The sequence below is a fragment of the Lethenteron reissneri genome, chromosome 7 (assembly GCF_015708825.2).
Source record: "Lethenteron reissneri isolate LAM-NWPU_2019-01 chromosome 7, ASM1570882v1, whole genome shotgun sequence".
Lineage (NCBI taxonomy): Eukaryota > Metazoa > Chordata > Hyperoartia > Petromyzontiformes > Petromyzontidae > Lethenteron > Lethenteron reissneri.
The window spans coordinates 8,411,771-8,432,556 of record NC_083785.1 but is presented as its reverse complement, the minus strand read 5'-3'; the positions used below and the strand labels follow the sequence as shown (position 1 = coordinate 8,432,556).

Below are 20,786 nucleotides of genomic sequence, written 5' to 3'. Positions count from 1 at the left end.
GTCGCCGCGCGCTGTTCCGGCAGGATGTCCCGACGTTTCGCTCCACGCGCTTCTTCAGGAGGTCGCACGGCGAGAACGCGGCCACGTGGGGGCCAGAAGCCGCCGTCGGGAGAGCCGCAAAGCGCAGCAGCATCTCGCTTGACGACGTCGTTCCTCTCTGGTTACTCCGGCCCAGTGGTTCCTAGTTTGGGGTGCACGCACCCCCTTTAGGGGGGTACGAGAGGTCCTTTCTGGGGGTGCGAAACTCGGCAAGATTTTCTTGAGAAAGGTAAATAATCGAAACACAAAATACTGGCAAGTACAACCACTTTGTTTTTATCAAACTTACGTATTTTTTGTTTACGATTGAGAACCAAAGGGGTGCAAGGCTGCAGTCAAAGTTTAAGAACCACTGCTCTAGACTTTGTTTTTTTTTTTGGGGTGAAAACAGTGAAGTTTATTTAGAATAACCTCTTGTACGGTGCATCTGAAAATCGTTCCGACTTTCAGTTGCCATTTCAGACTGAACCCCCTCGCCCCCTTGCCCCCTCCCCGCCACAAATTAAAGTTGCAGTGGAATGCATCATGCGGGGTGGGGGGAAAGGACATACATTAACAAAGACAAACCCCCCCAAAAAAGGCACACAGCAAAGAGAGACCATTAACAGCAGCAGTACACCTACACCAACGCAGAATCGTCTACTTAGAGGCCATCCATTTAGTACGTACGCATGGAGGGGGAAGGGGGTTAACTAAAATGCGTACGCTTGCGTATGTGGGGTCTACTGACAATGTCCGTACGCATAGGAAACGGGGGAGGGGGGGGTGAAACCTCGATGTCTACATCGGCCTTCAAATGAGCCACAGTTCAGTTTCTTCAGCTGTCAGACAATCACTACCGGGAGAGGTGGGACTGTGGGAGAGGTGTCACTCGTGTGCCACCGTAACCCTGACAGCAGCTATCATGCAGCTCAGCAAAATAAGTGGCCAAGGTACACAACTTAATTCTTTAATGCAGCTGGCGGTGGACTGTCTGTTTGCTGAAACACGTTAATATAATTAATCCTTGATCGTTTCTGCGTTGATTAAATATCGGCCGTTCTATAGGATTCGGGGGAGGGGGCGGGTCAAGTTGTCAGATATTAGCGTACGTACTAAATGGATGGCCCCTTACACAATAGTCTACTTACCAGCTACACTAAGCAGGTCAGTGTGGCCTTGCACAAACACAGTAGACGTACGCAAAAAGTCGATCTATTGATCCTGTAAACACTGGGAATCACTATACAAGGAGTCTTTGCACTCAATAATATTAACACCACTCGACACTGCATCACGTTACCAGTACACGTGTGGAAATTAATGCTATTTTTCTTCAACAAAAGGGTGGATGTGTAAAGACCAGACATGTTCAATACCTGGTATCCAACGCTGCACGTTACCATCTTGGATGCCACTCTTAAGGTACGGTGTCCAATGTCCACAACACGGCCATGATATCAATACCACTCGAACACTTCTGACACGTGGACAAGAATGCGATATTTTGCATAAATACGCGTAAAAATAAGTACGCACATATACAAGAGGACTAAACTCTTCAAAAACCTTGGCACAGGGACTCCTCTCCTTACGGACAAGTTACGTTCAAGACCTCTGTTCGTAAGTCAATTTGTTCGTAAGTCCAACTTTACTCCTGTCGATTACAAACGTGTTGTACGGCGTGTCCACTAAACACGGGCAATGGCTTTAAACGCTGTATGATCTCCTGTAGATGCCACTGGTTCTTCATCGTCTGCATGTGTAGATGCCACCACCGGCATCTATTGCACGCTGGTTGAACTTATGGATCTCGGTCCAAACAGGCAACTAGGTTTGTTCGTATCTCTTAAAGGTCGTAAGTCGAAAGTCGGTAAGTTGAGGAGTCCCTGTATTGAACGTTGCACGTGAAGATGCCGGGGATAAATGCCCCATAGGATGGTAATCAAACGGAGCAAGTGAATGCGGCCAGCTGGTTGCGTTAAACTCAAGATGTGCCGAGTTTCGCTAGGATCAGTCACTAAAAAGACACCCCCCCCTCCACCCCCCCCCCTATTAAACCCTCCTTTGGTTTGCTCCTTTGACAATCCCAGAGAGGTGATGCTGCTAATGCATTCGGCATTGCTGGGGTGGGGGGGAACTCCCGAAACATATTTACCAATGTGCAGAAAGGCATGTGTAAGAACCTGTTTAAACTACAGATGTTATAAATGAAGCTCAGAAGTTTAGTTAAATGTGTGACATTGCATGACGGTACTGTCGCGATATTTAGATAATGTGCAATTTCAAGTTTTCGTCCTCTTATTCGTTACCCACAAACAATTGAACTCCCCCCACCCCCCCCAAATTAATCGGCCCCATCGCAACTTGGGGAGGTCTTCATCCACCAGTAGAGTAACAACCATGTCTGATATATACTAATGATAATACAGGCAAGAGTCAAACGAACAAAAAGAAGCATACTTGTAATTCGCCCCCTTTCTACGTTCATCTGGGCAGGGCAGTAGCAGCCAAGGTCCAGGCGTTGCGCCCGACTGAACACGAATCAGAGGTCGCAATTGGGTACCCGATACCCGTACCCTACCCGATACCCGTACCCGGCCGGGTACAGGTACTCGTTTGCGACCCTGGTGCGACTGGGTACGGGTACTGGTAGGCCGTGAGTCACTGGTGAGTAACCCTTTGTCACTCATTTCCCAACGTCTTGTCTCTTCTCACAATTCAAGTTCCTAGAATCAACCCACCCACGCCTGCAACATGGCTACATCCCAGAGGTCGCAATCGGGTACCCGTACCCTACCCGATACCCGGCCGGGTACGGGTAGCCGGGTATCGGGTAGGGTACCCGTTTGCGACCCTGGTGCGGCCGGGTACGGGTAAGGAATCAAAACCCGTTTGCAACCTCTGACACGAATGCTCCTCCCCTTAGCAGCTTCGATGCACAAGCACGCGAGAGCATGTGTGCGTTTCAGGGGAAACGGTGACAAAGCCGTGATCACACGGCACTAACAATCTCAAGCGGGCACTGGCTTCGACTCCTGGCCTCGCTCGCGCGCGCACACACGCAGCCAGTGACAGAACCGGTTTGGAAAACTGGACGTGGTCCCCCACCTGGGTTGACTCAGTGTAAAATGCATACCTGGTGCAGTGTGTCTACAGTTAGCGCTGCAGACACACTGATCGTACTGACCTAACCACCCATCAGCTCGGGGTGATGTCCCGGCCCTTAGCAGGTGTTCGATGAGAGCAATTGCTCCAAAAGTCCATTTAAGCCGTCGGTGATACCTCTGCTTTTGACTCTGTACAAATGTACGTGCATTTGTGTGTATAACCTTTGTAACTTCACGGGTCGTGCACATGCACCTAGCGTTCACACAAGGAGGTACCATGGTGTGGTCACCACCAATCACTGGCAAGTGACGGAAAGTTGTTGTGTTTGTGCGTGGAATGCTATATAACCAGCATAGCACATAAGAGCGCTCCAGCCAACCTTCGCCACTTCGCACGGCCTCAAAACGCACCTCGCCTGACACAAGCGCTGCGCCGACGTCACCGAGTAACGAAGAGAGGTTTGTTGTCGTCGTCGTGTGGAATGCGTTGAACGAGTTAAAATGTTCTGAGCGAGGAGCCTGAACAACAACAACACCACCGATGACAACGCCTCGTTGCGGTGCTCTGAAGCCGTGGGAAGACGCGACGGCTGGCTTGCGCTCTTTGTCAACGCAAGCTCGGCCTCCTGAAACTGTCCCCGGAAAGCCACTTTGGGAGCGGCGGCCGGTTTGCGAAGGGGGGGGGGCCGGCCCCCCTGAAACTCAGACGGCCGTGTTGTGCGTGGAAGAGAAGGCGCCACGCAGCTCGTTCGCTTGCTCCAGGGCGCCGTCGGCCGTGGGCCTCTCCGAGGGGTCCACGTCCATAAGCGAGGTTAGCAGTGTGCGCAGAGGTTGTGAATACCTGCGGAGTTAAACGACCATCGGTTAACCCCTTCCCCCCGCCGTGCAGCACACCCCTCCCCGTGGAATACATCGAAGCATTAAAAAAACAAGATATATAGCGAGGCACCCTAAAAATGTTTCTTGTGCTCGATTCATTTTTTTTTAAACACAGAATCATCCGTGTTGGATTCTTTGACAAATTACGAAAAAACTGGCAGCTTCGAACCCATGGTCGCACACCACGGGAAGGGGAGTGGTGGAGTCAAGGAGAGAAGGAATGGAAACTCAAAAAGGAACAGGAAGTGAAGACAACAAAACATGAGACTAATAAACAAATGGGAGGATGAGAAAGGAATAGAGAAACGGGACCACTGGGTTCAGGAGAGATAATGATGGGGTGAAGGAAGAGGCTACATCAGGATCTTGACGCTGCTGCTGCGGCTGCTGTTTTCACAGCGGGCGGCGCGGAGAGGGGATTCACAGTCGGGGTGGCCACTCAGAAGTCACGTGATTTACTGGAGGTTCCGGTTGATTTTATAGATGAATGAAAGTTATTTTTCCCGTGAATGGAGCGAGGGAAAACTGCAAAAACCAAAGGGAACGATCTGGAAACAAAACAAAGAAGATGAATAAAAAAAAGTAATGAAAAATAATCGCCACCCTGAATTGGGACAATTCACCGAACCGCTGGGATGTGAATACTTCGCTGTTAACCCCTCACACTGGCCATGGGGTTGTCTTCATGTTTTTTAAATACCTGTCCATTAGCTCTCTACGCTACCGATTACGATTCTTATTTGTTTCACTTAAAATGTGCCCAATGCTTGCAAACAGGACTTTATCGTCCGACCTGCCATCACCTTCAAGCGACATGCCCTCGCTAACACCTTTGCCTCTCTAATCACACGGGAAGAGGGACCTTCATTGCCTTATCTTTTATTCGGATACACTAAAAAGCACCATTTTGCAATTGTGTGTAGTAAAACTCTGGAGAATGTGCAATTTTAAACAAAGTGCCCTTTGAAACACGTGTGAAATGAGGCATTAAAAGAGTGGAAATTAAGCCTAATTTGTGCCCGCTCAGCAACTGGCTCGCGTGTTTGCACCGCTCCAAATGTGCCATAAAATAACCATTTTTGCAAGAGCAATATTTATTTTCTTAAGTGCACGACTGTGTTGCTTCTGCTAACGTGGTAACAACAAAAAAGCCGTTCTCGCAGATGATTACATGAAATGTACTTAAAGTTACACTCGACATTACCGTGATGTGATCCACTCGGGGAGTCGGCTCGCTCGACCAATCACAGGGACCATTCACGGGGACCAATCACGGAGACCCATAGCGCGCTACGTGAGTGGTCAAGCCGCCTGCATGTAGGTCTCCAGTAGCAGCTACGCCAGCAACAGCATCAACACGAACGGTAACCTTTCATACCAGCAGTACCATCTATACCAGCGGTTGCGTCTATACCCTCGGTACCATCCATACCCTCAGTAGCATAAACTGTCTTCGCACATGCCCATCAACTCAGGCCCTATCGAGCTGGCACTTGCGCATGAGTAGAAGATCATAGTTCGTGTTGCTCACTATACCCACTCGCTCGGCTGGTGCTATGCTATTCGGAGGGTGTGAAATGTTCACACATTCCCTTTGACTGGTGGAGCTGGTGTCTTGGCGGTGAAGATTAGCAGTTGAGTCTTTTTTTTTCAATCAAAATTCAGAGTATCAGAAAGGTTTACTCACGAAAGGGCCCCCCCCGCCCCATTAACTCCACCCAGCTCGTCGGGGCAGGAAGCCACAGACAAGCTGGAAAGCAACCCAAATCCAGCATCAACGATGGCCCCAAGCTATGTGGGGTCTCTGTATAATCCCAACTTGGTGTAATTCTGCGGGGCAATTTTTCTCATTTGTCAGTGTTGGTTGGACTCATTGACGCTGGCACATAGTGGCATACTCTTGCGAACGACGTCACAGGACCTTGGACGTCCACCGTTAGAGCATAGGGTGTGATTTAAAATTAAAGGGCTTGTACGTTTTACAGAAATTACGTGACATGTTGTGTGACCGTCACAATCGCCATGTTTCCATTTGCTCACTCTCTTCAATCAATTAAAGTCGTTTCGAAACTTTGATGGGATGGTTATAAACATATATCCTTCCTTCCCTCCTAAAGTAACCACCTTATTCTACTCGTGGAGATGATAAAAATGAATAAATGCATTGAGGATGTTATGAATATGGTTTAAAACGAAATAAGTTGCACATGACGGATTCTCTCCGGTTATAATTGGGAATACGCTGTGAAACATAACCTACATCGCAGCGCACGGCGCGATGTGTGCATTAACGCAGTGCAAGGAGGGCACTGCTGCAAATTTTCGCCGAAAAATCGCAACCACAAGGAGTCAACAGTTCGCCGTTTCCACCTCTTGTTGGATACCATAGCCATCATTTCCTTACCGCTGCCTTGCGAACCCAGAGGGGCTTTGTTTGGACAAGCCCTCCCTCCCCTTCATCACTGTGGGGACAATCTGGCACGGCCTAATCATCTAATTGTCCTACAGCTGCCGAACATACTCCGGTCAATTTTGAATCTTGGTGGTCTAACACACGAAGCCCTCACCCTTATACACGGGAGCAACGGTGATTGGATGCGACACACACGGCATGACGGCTGGAATTACCCTCTCATCACGATCGCACCTTTCGCTGTCTATAAATCACTTTTTTTTTGCGTGGGGAGTGAATGGTGACATGGCCTCCAGCTACACGGGGAGGAATAAAAATTGATTAGCCTCAGGAAGTCATGACAACATGAAACCGCTGAAGTGTCTGGAAATGTCGAATACTTACACTGACAGTGAGCTAATAAAGCAGCACTGCAGTTCTCATGCGCGTTTCCAGATTGTATCGTGTCGTCATTGTTATTCGGCACGATGTCCCATGTTTCGCTCCTGATGGAGCCGCCAGCACCCACAGCGAAACGTCGGACGTCGCGTCGAACAACACGCTCGCACAATGCGACCAAAAACATCGGAGAGCTGTACGACCCAACCAGAAAAAAACCTATGCAGTATTACTGCATATTCTTGGTTCTTTCGGTAAAGTCACAAAGAAGGAAATTGTTTTATTTTTATTCTTTTATTATTTCCCTTCTACATGACTTTACCTAGAGAACCAAGAATATGAATCCCTGCAGTCACGAAATCCTTAAATCGAAGTATTACTGCAATTATTATTATCATGGCTACGATGTTATGCCCGTTGTTGGCGTCGTCACCTGCTGCTAGACGGGATGTTGACGCTGCTCTGCACCGCGAGAGCGACGCTGTCGCCGCGCTGGAACACGCCGTCAAACGGGCCCTCCAGGAACATCATGGCGAAGAGCACGCAGCCCAGGGACTGCGGTGGCGAAACAAACGCGAGACGGGCGAGCTCAAACAAGCCAGACGATTGACGCGTACGTGCGCGTCACAGCCTTTTTGTCAATCTCGCGCCCAGACGAGGTCTTCCTCACGTGGGTCGTGGGGGTTACGTGGCCACCATGCTTCACCACGCTGGTGAGCAGGGGTTGTTGAAGGCGGGGAGCGTAGATGTGGCGAGAGCAGAGACGTACAGCACAACAACGGATGTATTTCTGGACTGCCCTCTGCTGACAATCACGTGGCCACACAAAGCCCCTGGACGACCTTTTTATGAAATGTCGTGGTGGTGGTGCTTGAACATAGTGTGGCTGAAACGAAACAGTCAGTCTGCTATTCCGAGTCCTCAACGTGCGTGGTGTGTTGAACGTCTTCCGCGCCGTACGTAGCCGAGCGCGCATATCGGAGGTGCGGGGGAAGGCCTCATTGTCTGCGAGTGTGCGATACGGACCCAGATGTCTGTCCGTGCGTCAATGATGCAGTGGCTCGGAACGGTGAACAGCTCTGGGGCACGGTACGATATGGTGCAGCGCTCTGCAGCCCGATCCTGCACACGGCGCGCATGCACACACACACACGTGCGTGCGCCCACACGGCAAGAGATGCAAGACACAAGTTGAAGGAGGCAGAGGCGAAGAAAAACACATTTAAAGTACAAATGACTGCAGTGACGTAATGTAATATAGATACAAATTGGCAATTAAATGTGTCTGGTGTAATTTAGATGCCAATTACTCATTACTTTGAGCTGTGTAATTTAGCTACCAATAAAAAATTACAAATGTAATGACATTATATAGACTTAAATTACATGTAATCTAGACACGGGACATCTCTGGACACAAGATCTCGCGTGCTCCACACATCAACTAGAGTCTCTGCGACATTTCTGCCAAAACAAACACGATACGGCATACATTTTCACAATATGACAATTATCACAATATCAGTTTCCCATAACCGTGTAAATGTATTTCGCTATTTGATTTTCGTTTTTGTGCTCTACTGTAAATTCGACTGGACATCTGTGAAAACGAGCTTTATTGCTCATCGGATTCCTCCAGTATAAATACATATTCTGATTGTGATATTCTGATTTATATCATGAGTAAATATTACTTGTCATTTTTTTACTCCAAATAATCCTGGCTTAAGAAGTCTTCTCAAATCTGCAACTTTATCATCTAAAATGCGTATAACACACAACGTGGTCGGTTACACACAACATATATAATGACATGAGCCACTTCCATTGTTAAGGCCGACTTAAAAGTTGTGCTGCTAGGAAACAAGCAAGACCGTGGGTAAGGCCACCATTCATTATTTTATCATCGCGCACATATTTCGCAATAAAACACACGTTTAAATAAAAAAAAGCAAAAAATTCATATCGAGCAAAACGGGTGACATGACCTTACATTGTCCAACATGTCGCAGTGCGACCGCACCACGGAAGCCAAGGTACGCGGGTGGGTACATGTACCGCGTGCGTCTAGCCCTTCCCATAGTTACGAAGGACGACGAGGTACGTTTGCATCACCTGCAGTGCCATCGCCTCCCGCGAGTTCTTTATCTCGATGCGAGCCTTCTCCATGGAGCCGAGGTCCATGAGGACGGGGACGTCCTCGTCGGAAAGAAGGACGTTTGTGGGTTTCAGGTCTCTGCAGAATCACAGAGACATGCGCGTTGCCGTAACCGCTCCACAGCCTCTTGCCAGAGGTCGCAACCGGGTACCCGATACCCGTACCCTACCCGATACCCGTACCCGGCCGGGTACGGGCACCCGTTTGCGACCCTGGTGCGGCCGGTTACAGGTACGGGTAGACTGTGAGTGACTGGTGAGTAACTGTTTGTCACTCATTTCCCAACGTCTTGTCTCTTCTCACAATTCAAGTTCCTAGAATCAACCCACCCGCGCCTGCAACATGGCTTTATCCCAGAGGTCACAATCAGGTACCCGATACCCGTACCCTACCCGTACCCGGCCGGGTACGGGTAGGGTACGGGTACGGCCGAGTACGGGTACCCGTTTGCGACCCTGGTGCGGCCGGGTACGGGTAAGGAATCAAAACCCGTTTGCGACCTCTGCCTCTTGTGCATCGAGGTTCACGCTTATTTTGTTTTGACCAGGCGAGAATTCAAGTGACCAGGATAGTCTCATTTTGCAAGTGACCTGGGTCAGTAGTCTGCCGGTAAGGGGGGGGGGGGGGGGCAATGATTGCTCTGTATTGTCCCAATTGAGTAATTTGGCTGTGTGTAAGTATGTTGAACTTCTTTCGCACCGTACATAGCCACCTGTGCTGCTAATCGGGGGTGTGGGGGAAGGACAAAAAACGAAACACAAAAAGCAGTTCTAAAGGTTGGATGACTGGTTATGGCTGAAATGACTGGCAACATAAAAGTCTTGTGTCCAGTTTGGTTAGCCAGGAAGTGAGTTCAGTTGATGCGCACTGGATTGCTTCAATGCCTCCGTTGTTTCAGAGTTCACGGTGTTAATGACAAAACTATTTTTTTTAAAAATCCAATTTGATGTGGGCGGCACGGTGAAGTCAAAGGCGCAGCCCTGCAATGGCCTGCTCATGCCACTGCTGGCTGTAAGGCCTCCCCACTAGAGGGAGCTTTAGAAAGCCCCATCTAAAGGGTGTTTTGTTCGACTCCATCATCAGCCAATGATCAATTCCACTGCTGGATTGATCATTTCTGCCGATGATGATGACGCTGCCGATGAGCATACAGACCTGTGCGCAAAGCCCTTGTCATGAATGTCCTTGAGGCCGCTGCAGATGCCACGGAAGATGTCGACGATCCTCTCCTCCGTCATGAAGCTGTGCTTGTTGCGGAGTTTTTCCAGCTCGTCCCACAGTGTGCCTCTCTGGAAGGTAAACACAAACATGTCACGGTCCATCTCAGCTTTACCACAATAGTACACTTTTCATCATCATCATCATCATAAAACCCCACGGGCAGAAAGCCCGTAGGTGTCCACCGCAAAATGTTGCCACTTGTTTCCACTTCCATCTACCCTGTGCCAACGTGCCGAGGCTATGCCACATCTCTCTGGCACCAATCTCTCATATCATCCAGACATTCTCTACAGCCTCTTCCTCTTCTTCCACTTCCCTCTACCCTGTGCCAACGTGCTGAGGGGCTACGCCACAAAGCTGGATCACTGCCAGATTGCATATCCAGCTTTGTCTGTGCTTCCACAGCAAGTGTGAGATGTAATTTGAACCAACGATGATAGATAAATTAAACATTAATATTTTACGTACGAAATTCAGTGTTAATGTTATTGCTGGTGCACATTTTACAATTAGTGCACAACACCGCTCGTATAAACAGTGTCACCGTAGCAGTAAACAAACTCCATTCTCTGTCTCCACGCGTATTTTTTTTTTTACAATCAGCTTGCGTACAGTTCCGGTAAAACATTTTCTCTCTCCTTACTTTCTAATTTCCAGCCAGCGGATAAAGTGGGATATATATATAGATTGGACGTTGAGCGTCGATTGAAACGTCCATGTCCAGGAGGCAAGATTTAGACAAACCAGGTTATATTATACACCCCCAACTTCAGCTTTTAACGCAATTGGAAAAAAGTGAACCTTCTAAGCCACAGAATATAAAGTAACACCACTCCGGTTAACTCTTCTACTGCCAGAATTTTCTTGAATTATCTCCCCCACCTCTGGGTTGACTGATTTCATATTCAGTAAAAACCAGACACTTTTGATACTTGAGAACAATTTATAAGGTTATTGTCGGACTTTCACGTGATTCACTCCTGGGATGCTCCGTTACTTGATGAGAATGATTATACATTTCTAAGGCCCATATATGTACACTTTCCTAGGTATCTTATATGACAATTCATGATATTCAACGGCACATGTATGTACGTATGCACAGCCCTTGTCAATCCCCTACTGGATGAGGGCCTATCCGTGGCGTGCACCATCGGGGTTATACTGGTAGGAACCACCTGGTTCCACTAGCCCACAGGAGATTATTGTGTCCGTCCGTCTGTCCGTCGTGCATCCAAAAATGGGAGGGGTCGGGCTGGGTGGAGAGGGGAGGGTGGGGAGAGGCTGGGTGGGGAGGGTGGGGAGGGGCTGGGTGGGGAGGGTGGGTGGGGTGGGGCTGGGTGGGGTGGGGCTGGGTGGGGAGGGGCTGGTCACCCCGTGGTGCCCTTATAACACTCAACGTTTAACCTACTCACGCCGGCTTGTGCCCGCCCTCACAGTCGGGCAATATTTGCGGAATACACCACGCCGCCGTTGACCCTGGCCATTGACCCAGCAACCCAACGTTCCTACCAGCTCCCTCCGCAGGAATGTGTTTTGACCATACCTCACCACGCCGATCAATGAAGGTTGGTGAAGGCGAAAGGGCATACATTTGGGAACATAGTGCAGTACAACAATAATTCTTCCTGTCAATGTAGCCCAGCCGTAACGACCACAGCCCAGTTTGATTACTCATTCTATTTACATTCACACAGACTTGGGTTCATGCTGGTAGAGCGACTCCCTCTCGATACCGACTCAATCAAACCAACGCCACTCTACCAGCTTGTGTCCCCTGATTCCCATCCCTTCCCAACCCTCTCCACTTCCTCCTCGCATTTTCTCCCAAATAGAAACCATCGAAACATCATTCTAGTTGGAATGTACAGCAATAACCTTCGTTAAATGAACCTATACCCAAACCCATTGTGCAGTGTATTGCGTTGTAAATTGTACTGGGTTGCGTAATTTCAATGGAGCACTTTAACCAATAAGACACGGTAAATCCAGCAGCATATACTTAACAAACCCGACTCTGCTGCCCGTATTGAAATGGCTATACGCCTTATGGACCCAAAAACTCAAATTCCCTGTACAAGAATGCGGGTAAACCGTGTGGGTTTGACAGGTATGGGTTTGGTCTTTAACAAAGGTGTTAGTTTGCGAGCTCATGTGAACTCCTGTAGTTTTTAAATTTCGATTTAAAGCTTTCGTGACTGCAGGGATTCATCTTCTTGGTTCTTTCGGTAAAGTTACGTAGAACGGAAGTAATAAAATAATTCTCACGACGTTTCGGCCACAACGCAAGCAGCCGTCCTTAGGTGAAGACCAGGTCTGTCGGGGAGATAGCGTCAGACGCTGCTTGCGTTGTGGCCAAAACGTCGTGAGAATTATTTTATTATGTTTTATTTTTTATTATTTTATTACTTCCCTTCTACGTAACTTTACCGAAAGAACCAAGAAGAAAAAGGTGTTGGTTTGCGAGCTCATGTGAACTCCTTTCAGCTCTCCTGTGAAAGACCCCACCCCCCTCACAAACCCCCCAGCCTCACGGCAAACCCCTCCACGCACGCACCTGGTAATAGGGCAGCAGCAGCCAGACCTCGCACTTGGGGCCCCGCTCCACCACGCGGCTGCCCTCCAGCGGGAGGACGTTGGGGTGGCGGAAGGCGCGGTGCATCTCCACCTCCCTGAGCGCCCCCTTGTGGTCGTCCTTATCGTGGCACACGATGCGCTTTAGCGCGTAGAAGCGGCCGTTGTGAGCCCCCTCCACCAGGTCCACGTAGCTGAAGCCGCTGTTTGGGAAAGGTGGCGGCGTCACCACGGGTAGAGCAGAAGCGCTTTTCAAAGCACGGCTCTGCCCTCTGATGGACCTCGTCTGTAGAATATACCCACTTATATACCTCAACAAGCAGCAGACGTCCTAACCATCTCACGACAACACCTCTCCCGCGGCCCACCCTGGCTCCTCCACCCCCTTAACCAGTATATATATAAGGTCGGGTCTCTTGGGACTTCTCTCTACTTGATACAGCAAGCGTGCTGTGACGGTTCCACCTGAAGACGGAAGCTTGTGTTGCCTTCGAAACGTCGTGATTTATTATTTTATTTCTATAATTTAGTATTATAAAAATATTATTTATTTATTTACCTACGTGACTTTACCAAAAAAACCAAAGAGTATATACCCACTTATTTTGTTTGAGTCAGCGATGGAGAGCAACGCCTAGCATTGATGATCATCAGTGGCCCACCCTGCCGAACTTTTCACCAACTATCCAGTGTGGTGAAGTATGGTAAAACGACTGACACTGCATCGGAAAGGCCTGCATTCATCGGTGAATTGACAAAGGGATGTAAATTATTTTTTATTTCTTCACAAGCTCAGTAATTTCTTTCACTGCAAGGGCCTCTGAACAGTGTAGTCGACACGGATGTTATTTTTTGCGTGATTCTTGGATAACAAACATCGGGGCATGGTCATACAACTTGGGCTACATTGTGTTAATATGTGGGCTGCTCGAGGTAATTAAACGTCCTGTTAAGATCTCAGTTAGGAAAAGGTTGATCGCCCCAGCTTGACTGATCAGAGTCATCAGCTCTGAATCAAATACGCTTTCATTCATAAGGATCAGCATATTTCCGGGCGGTACAAAGATGAATTGTCTCAATTCAGTGCTGCGATTTGACTCAATAAGCTATTCTTTTGGCATTGCAGCTGCTTCTAGTGGCTGCAGGATATCAAGGTTTACCCATGAAACAAAACACAATTAAATTCCAGCCATTCTCAATCCACTAATCTACCAACTGATTAAGACCTCCCCAACGCCATGTCGGTCATGTAGGGTTTTTGATCATACTTCACTGCGCTGGTCAGTGCGGGTTCAAGAACTGAAGAGTAAAATTAACAATCGGTTAATTGATCCACTGTTACACCCCTAATATTTACACTCGCACACCACTTGCAGTAAATAAAAGGCAGTCTTGTAAGCATCTCTACACGCCCGCCCGCCCGTCCGCCCACCAAACCCCAACAGTCCAATGCCACAATATGCACTTGACACCACAGTCCCTGGCTGTGCAGAAACAAATTAAACATCGTCAACTTTGGCCCTGATCACTCACATCATTGCCCAACTAGTTAAATGCATGGCAACATTTTTTTTTAGAAATTACAGTTCCAGCACCATTCGCCTGTCACGGAAGTTGATCACCCCCCCCTCTCCCCCCGTGGTTGGATCAATAAAAAGCCCTTACAAAAAAACTAAATTAAAGTTCCATAATTGCTGCATGTCCACGCTTACATTTCTCATCAAACTTCTCTGCATGGGGCCAAGTTAAAAGTAAACAGTAACCATTTACCTTGTCTTTTTCAAAAGAAAAGTTTCAGACCCATTTTGAAGCGATTGTGAAAATTAAGAAACGCACATGCTCACTACCCGTGCACTTGAATTTCCAAGCGACTGAGAAAACCGTGATTACCTCCAGCGGTGAAGAGAATTAAATTAGACAAAATTTACGGTTGAACTGATTCCAAATTGTCCCACTCATGATTGAGAACCAACTGCTGAGCTCCAGTAAATTGAACAGATTTCGCAAAAGCACACAGCGGTTTGCGAGCACACGTTTTAAGTGAGAAAATACACCTTTCAAGGCGATTTCAAATTACAAGCGTCGGCTTTAATTATCTCCTAGGCGTACACTTTCGTTTTAACTTCAGGTTTTGCCATTATGGTGCATTGTTTTTGTTTCAATACAAATGTTTTTACTAAGAAGTGTTAAGGAAAAACAACACTTACAATTTAGTGGCTTGCCATGCAATCTTTATATTAACACGAAGGCTTTCGCGACTAATATCATCCATAATATAGGTTTTTGGGTTAGATCGCGAAAATATAAATGTGTCGTTAAACCCACCAGCACCCGATACAGTCAATTAGTAAGGTTTGTCACGTAAACAAAAAGTGCCAATTCGTTACCGGTACAACACACCGGGGTGTTGGATTGTAATGTTGTTGATTTGCTCTCCAACACACCGGTGTGCTGTACTAGTAATGAATTGGCATGTTCTGTTTAAGTGACAAACCTTACTAATGGACTGTGTCGGGTGGTGGCGGGTTTAACGGCACATTTATATGGACCACTTGTTGGCAAGTTACTACAAAAGCTTAGTTCATTAGTATTGGTTGTTCTGTTTTATTTGAATGAAATACTTAAGTGTTAATTATTTAATGTTTAATTTTAAACTTTTTTTTTATTCACATATAAATCATTTACTGCATTGCTTTGTGACCTAAGCCTCCGTTAAAAAAAAAGTTACTTTGTCTCAATGAGTCCATTGAGACAAAGTAAAAAAAAAATTTACGTCTGCACAGGAGTTAACTCTCGCCTAACTACAGTAAAGGAGGGAAGGGATGAACCCAATAAAGACACAGATAATGCAAAACATGAAAATTAGGTTGTTAAAACTCATGTATGGTTCTCCTCCATAGAATTGGGGTGAAGATAGGGATTGCGTCGTCTGTTTTTATCGTTTATTAAAGTCATTGAGACAATGCGTGGCAATAGTGGGTACGGCAATTAAGGAGACGCAGCAAATAATGTAAGCAGCACATGCACAAAATGCTGAATGAGCAACGTTAATCCGCAACTCGGTTAAACCGTGACGAATAATTTAAAGATGAGTGTATAATCAGGTAACAGTCCGTTGTCACGAAAAATCATCTTTTGCAAGTGAGATCTACTACTGGGCAGTAGCTTAGCTATTGAATATGTGGGCACTGCAACTGCACAGAGGCCCGCAGACCAGAGGGGCACAGGCACCAGGCTCTGAAGATGGACAGGGGCCCTATTTGATTCCTCGCACCAGGGCACATACCGACCAAACTATGCTAGATCCCAGCTGCTGGGAGTACCATCATAAAAGTGTGGTCGAGACGCTGTGGGTGTCGTGGTGGTCTGGACACCCCCGGCATTTTTAGGCAAAGAGACACCCCACAATGTTTTGGACAATAATCATGATATTTTTGAGTGTGCGTTTTCCTCGCTTCAACAAGGTGAAATGCTGCTAGCCTCAGTATTGAGTTAGTAGCCTATAGTTATATCCGTTTGATATAATTATGATACAGTAGAACTCCACTTATCCATGACGAAGCGAGGGGGAATAAACTTCAAGGATCCTATCTCCAATCTAACACCCTCGACTTAGAATTGTCATGCACTCCTGGGTATGAATACCACGTTGTCTACAGCTCATATAAAAGCTTGGCAGGTACTCCAAAAACCAATGTCCTACCCTTCGCCAAGCTGCTCAATGAAGAAGTAGCGTTTGTCGTCGATGGAGAAGATTCCTCGAGAGCAGATGCAGTTCGCCTGCCCCATTGCTTCCTCCTCATCCTCCTCTCCTGCAAAATAACATATTAATTCCTTAGCAATGGTAAATCACTTTTTTTTTAAATATACATACAGGACTCGATTATCTGAGCTAACGACGAGGACGGCCGCGGATCATTCAAAATCGCAGATAATAAAAAAAAAATTCCGCAGAGCTCCATGCCATGAACAACTAACATTTGTATAAATTACGTTTAAGTTAAGATAATATAGTTTGCTAATGAACAAAACAAACATTTGTAATAAAGAATGTATTGTGTTCAGTGAACAGGTCCCTGCGGGGTGGGCTGGTAGGAACGAACAAATGAATGGCTACACTTGTTTAGACGGGAAAGCCTCATAGAGTCTAAAGGTTTTTGTAGGGTCCTGCCAAGTGTTTGCAGTAGGGGGCGATGTTGCTACACCTAATCGGACATCGGACGGACGATATAATCTATTGTAGGCTGGTTCACTTCGTTCCTACCCGTATAATACTTCCCTGATCCCGCCGAGAAGACTCGGCCCACTCAGTGGACAGCAGAGCCATGCCAAACAAAATCAAACTCCGCCCAATGTTGTAAAGATATGCAACTACTGTACTATAGAGGTGATCACGTGGATGTCAGATCCACCGAAGCACATATTTGTTGGGTTTAAGCACGTGTTTTATAATAAACATTGCCAAGAATAACAAGGAATGTATAACTGTTCTTAGATTATAAATTTGGGCTTAAGGGAAAATCCATGAGTTATTAATGAATGTAAAAATGTCAGGTGTAGTTAATCCGTAAACTGGATAGACCGCACGCGGATAATCAAGAGTCCACCGAATATATTTAGCAGCCATTCATCAATTGAATAATGGGTGAAGGCCTCCCCATGCCAAGTCATGGGGGTGTTTAACCATACTTCACCACGCTGATCAGTTCCGAGTTAATGGGGGGTCAGGGGGGTATCGGCTCACAACGGATGTTAGCAGCGATCATGAATTGAACTCAGGTCGCCAAGTTTACGAGTGCAGCGTGCTAACCACGGCTCTCCAAATTAGTGACCCATCACCATCATCAGCCATGATGAGTCCAGTGCTGGATGAACAGCTCCAAAAGCTGCCGCCAATAAGTTAATCACAGATAACCCACGCATTAATGGGAACGTGTCCCAAACCATGTCAAAAAAAACAAATCAGAGTACAACAATTTCTGCTTCATAAGCAATGGATTGGTCAAAAAACTAAATTGGGTATTGTTAAATTTAGATTTAAAGCTTTCGTGACTGCAGGGATTCATATTCTTGGTTCTTTCGGTAAAGTCACGTAGAAGGGAAATAATAAAATAATATAAATATTGTTTTCTATTTATATTATTTCTCTTCTACGTAGAAGGGAAATAATAAAATAATATAAATATTGTTTTATATTTCTATTATTTTATTATTTCCCTTCTACGTGACTTGACCGAAAGAACCAAGAATATGGGTATTCATCTTCTTGGTTCTTTCGGTAAAGTCACGTAGAAGGAATGGCCATTCAGACTCTGTCTACTTGACAGGCCTGTTCTCCACCTGAAGACGGCTGCTTGCGTTGTGGCCGAAACGTCGTGAAAATTATTTTATTATGTTTTATTATTTTATTATTTTCCTTCTACGTGACTTTACCGAAAGAACCAAGAAGATGAATTCCTGCAGTCACGAAAGCTTTAAATCGAAATATGGGTATTGTTACTTGTAAATCATGGCAATATCGATGATACAGTATTTAACAACTATGAAATTGACAAGATATTGATTTAAATTTCAGTGTACGTGGCACTGCTCTTTGCCAATCCACTGCCGTACGAGGAACCCCTCCCCACGCCGCGTGTATCGTGGGGGGTTATTTGACCATACCTCACCGCACTGGTCAGTGCGGTTTGAATGCGGGAAGCAAGAGACGTGGGCGCATAGAAGTACAGCACAATGGCTTTAGTCGCCATGCCCTCTGCTTAATTTTGGAACTTTCGTGACTGCAGGAATTATTCTTTGGTTCTTTCGGTTAAGTCACGTCTAAAGATACAATAATTAATTATTATTTTAATTTATTATTTTATCTTTAGACGTGACTTAATAAATTATTATTTTAATTTTAATTTATTATTTTATCTTTAGACGTGACTTAACCGAAAGAACCAAAGAAGATCTATGCCCTCTGCTGTCAACCAAATTAAAATAAACACAAATATTACACGCGTGTCCACTATGTGAGTTGCGTGCACTTTAAACGATCGTTAAAGAGTCTAATTCAACAAACAATTCGAACTTTAATTGAGTAATACTATGACTTTTACTGTGGGGTTGAACCCGGTTAACATCAGTGGCGAGCCGGTCAGGGAATCCCCTGAACTTGAAAGGAAAAATTGCAGTGACCAGCGTGGTGAAGTATGGTCAATGAACAAGACCCCCGTGAACAACCACATTCATCCAACAGCTGATTGCCAAAATAATAATTTAAAAATAACTCAAAAAACTAAACACGATCGTCAATAATGGTACTTACGCGACGATTAGTACTTCTAGATTTGAAGCTTTCGTGACTGCAATGATTCATACTCTTAGGTTCTTTCGGTAAAGTCAAAATAATTTAGTTATTTTCATTTATTATTATTTTTTTTACCGACGTAACTTTACCGAAAGAACCTAAGATTATTATTACATTATAAGGCACGGTAATCACAACAGTATGTTAGCTACGCGCGTTTACAATGTAAACACAAAGCACCAAACATTATACTTGAGCCGTGCCAACAAAAATAACTATAATTTATAAAAAAAAAACAACCGGCAGCCTCCCGATGTTAACGATAAATAACGATGGCATTACACCGTATTATTATTATTAATATCGTTACATAATTATAACGAGCCGAAACTGCGGCCTAGGGCAATCCGAGCCTCGCAGCCACCACAGGCTTCAAAGCCTCAACTGGGCCCCAGCAACACAAATTAACAACATTTAGTTTAAAAAAAACCTAACAATCAACATTGACAAAGGGGGCACACACACAACGATAAGCGACACTCAACTCACACGAGAAACTTTGCCTCGGCGCTTTTCGTTCTGGTGGCAGCCTCTTAGCGTCAGCTTCGTTTTAAAAATAAAATAAAGGCAGCCGCTGCTACGTCACACAAAGTGCTCACGTGATACACACACAACGTGGTCACGTGACACACACACAAAGTGATGACGTGACACACACACACAAAGTGGTCACGTGACACACACGTGCTCACGTGACACACACACACAAAGTGGTCACGTGACACACACACACACAAAGTGATCACGTGACACACACACACACAAAGTGGTCACGTGACACACACACACAACGTGCTCACGTGACACACACACACAACGTGCTCACGTGACACACACACAGTGCTCACGTGACACACACAAAGTGATCACGTGACACACACAAAGTGATCACGTGACACACACACACACAACGTGCTCACGTGACACACACACAGTGCTCACGTGACACACACACAACGTGCTCACGTGACACACACACACACAAAGTGATCACGTGACACACACACACAAAGTGATCACGTGACACACACACACACACAAAGTGGTCACGTGACACACACACAGTGCCCACGTGACACACACACAACGTGCTCACGTGACACACACACACAAAGTGATGACGTGACACACACACACACAAAGTGATCACGTGACACACACACACACAAAGTGGTCACGTGACACACACACACAACGTGCTCACGTGACACACACACACAACGTGCTCACGTGACACACACACAGTGCTCACGTGACACACACAAAGTGATCACGTGACACACACAAAGTGATCACGTGACACACACACACACAACGTGCTCACGTGACACACACACAGTGCTCACGTGACACACACACAACGTGCTCACGTGACACACACACACACAAAGTGATCACGTGACACACACACACAAAGTGATCACGTGACACACACACACACACAAAGTGGTCACGTGACACACACACAGTGCCCACGTGACACACACACAACGTGCTCACGTGACACACACACACAAAGTGATGACGTGACACACACACACACAAAGTGATCACGTGACACACACACACACAAAGTGGTCACGTGACACACACACACAACGTGCTCAAGTGACACACACACACAACGTGCTCACGTGACACACACACAGTGCTCACGTGACACACACAAAGTGATCACGTGAC

The 20,786-nt window shown here is 46.4% G+C and overlaps 1 protein-coding gene across 1 annotated transcript; it reads right to left on the bottom strand.

The window, feature by feature from the left end:
- Positions 1 to 302: 302 nt before the first annotated feature.
- STK16 (serine/threonine kinase 16) lies at positions 303 to 19,729 on the bottom strand. The gene is made up of 8 exons (XM_061575162.1): positions 19,593 to 19,729; positions 16,455 to 16,563; positions 12,735 to 12,954; positions 10,112 to 10,245; positions 8,914 to 9,034; positions 7,825 to 7,920; positions 7,232 to 7,353; positions 303 to 3,969 (listed from the first exon to the last, which is right to left on the bottom strand). Exons 2-8 carry the CDS (start codon positions 16,538 to 16,540, stop codon positions 3,831 to 3,833), a joined length of 918 nt encoding a protein of 305 aa, XP_061431146.1. The 5' UTR covers positions 16,541 to 16,563; positions 19,593 to 19,729; the 3' UTR covers positions 303 to 3,830.
- Between the last annotated feature and the right edge of the window lie 1,057 nt (positions 19,730 to 20,786).

What these genes read in the sequence shown, in the direction of transcription:
- STK16 (XM_061575162.1), bottom strand. Translation starts at nt 16,540, where the DNA reads ATGGGGCAGGCGAACTGCATCTGCTCTCGAGGAATCTTCTCCATCGAC. An exon ending in GACAAGGGCTTTGCGCACAG is followed by an intron (nt 9,035 to 10,111) that starts GTCTGTATGCTC and finishes GTGATTCTGCAG; the next exon opens with AGACCTGAAACCCACAAACG. An exon ending in AACATCCCGTCTAGCAGCAG is followed by an intron (nt 3,970 to 7,231) that starts GTGACGACGCCA and finishes TTAACTCCGCAG; the next exon opens with GTATTCACAACCTCTGCGCA.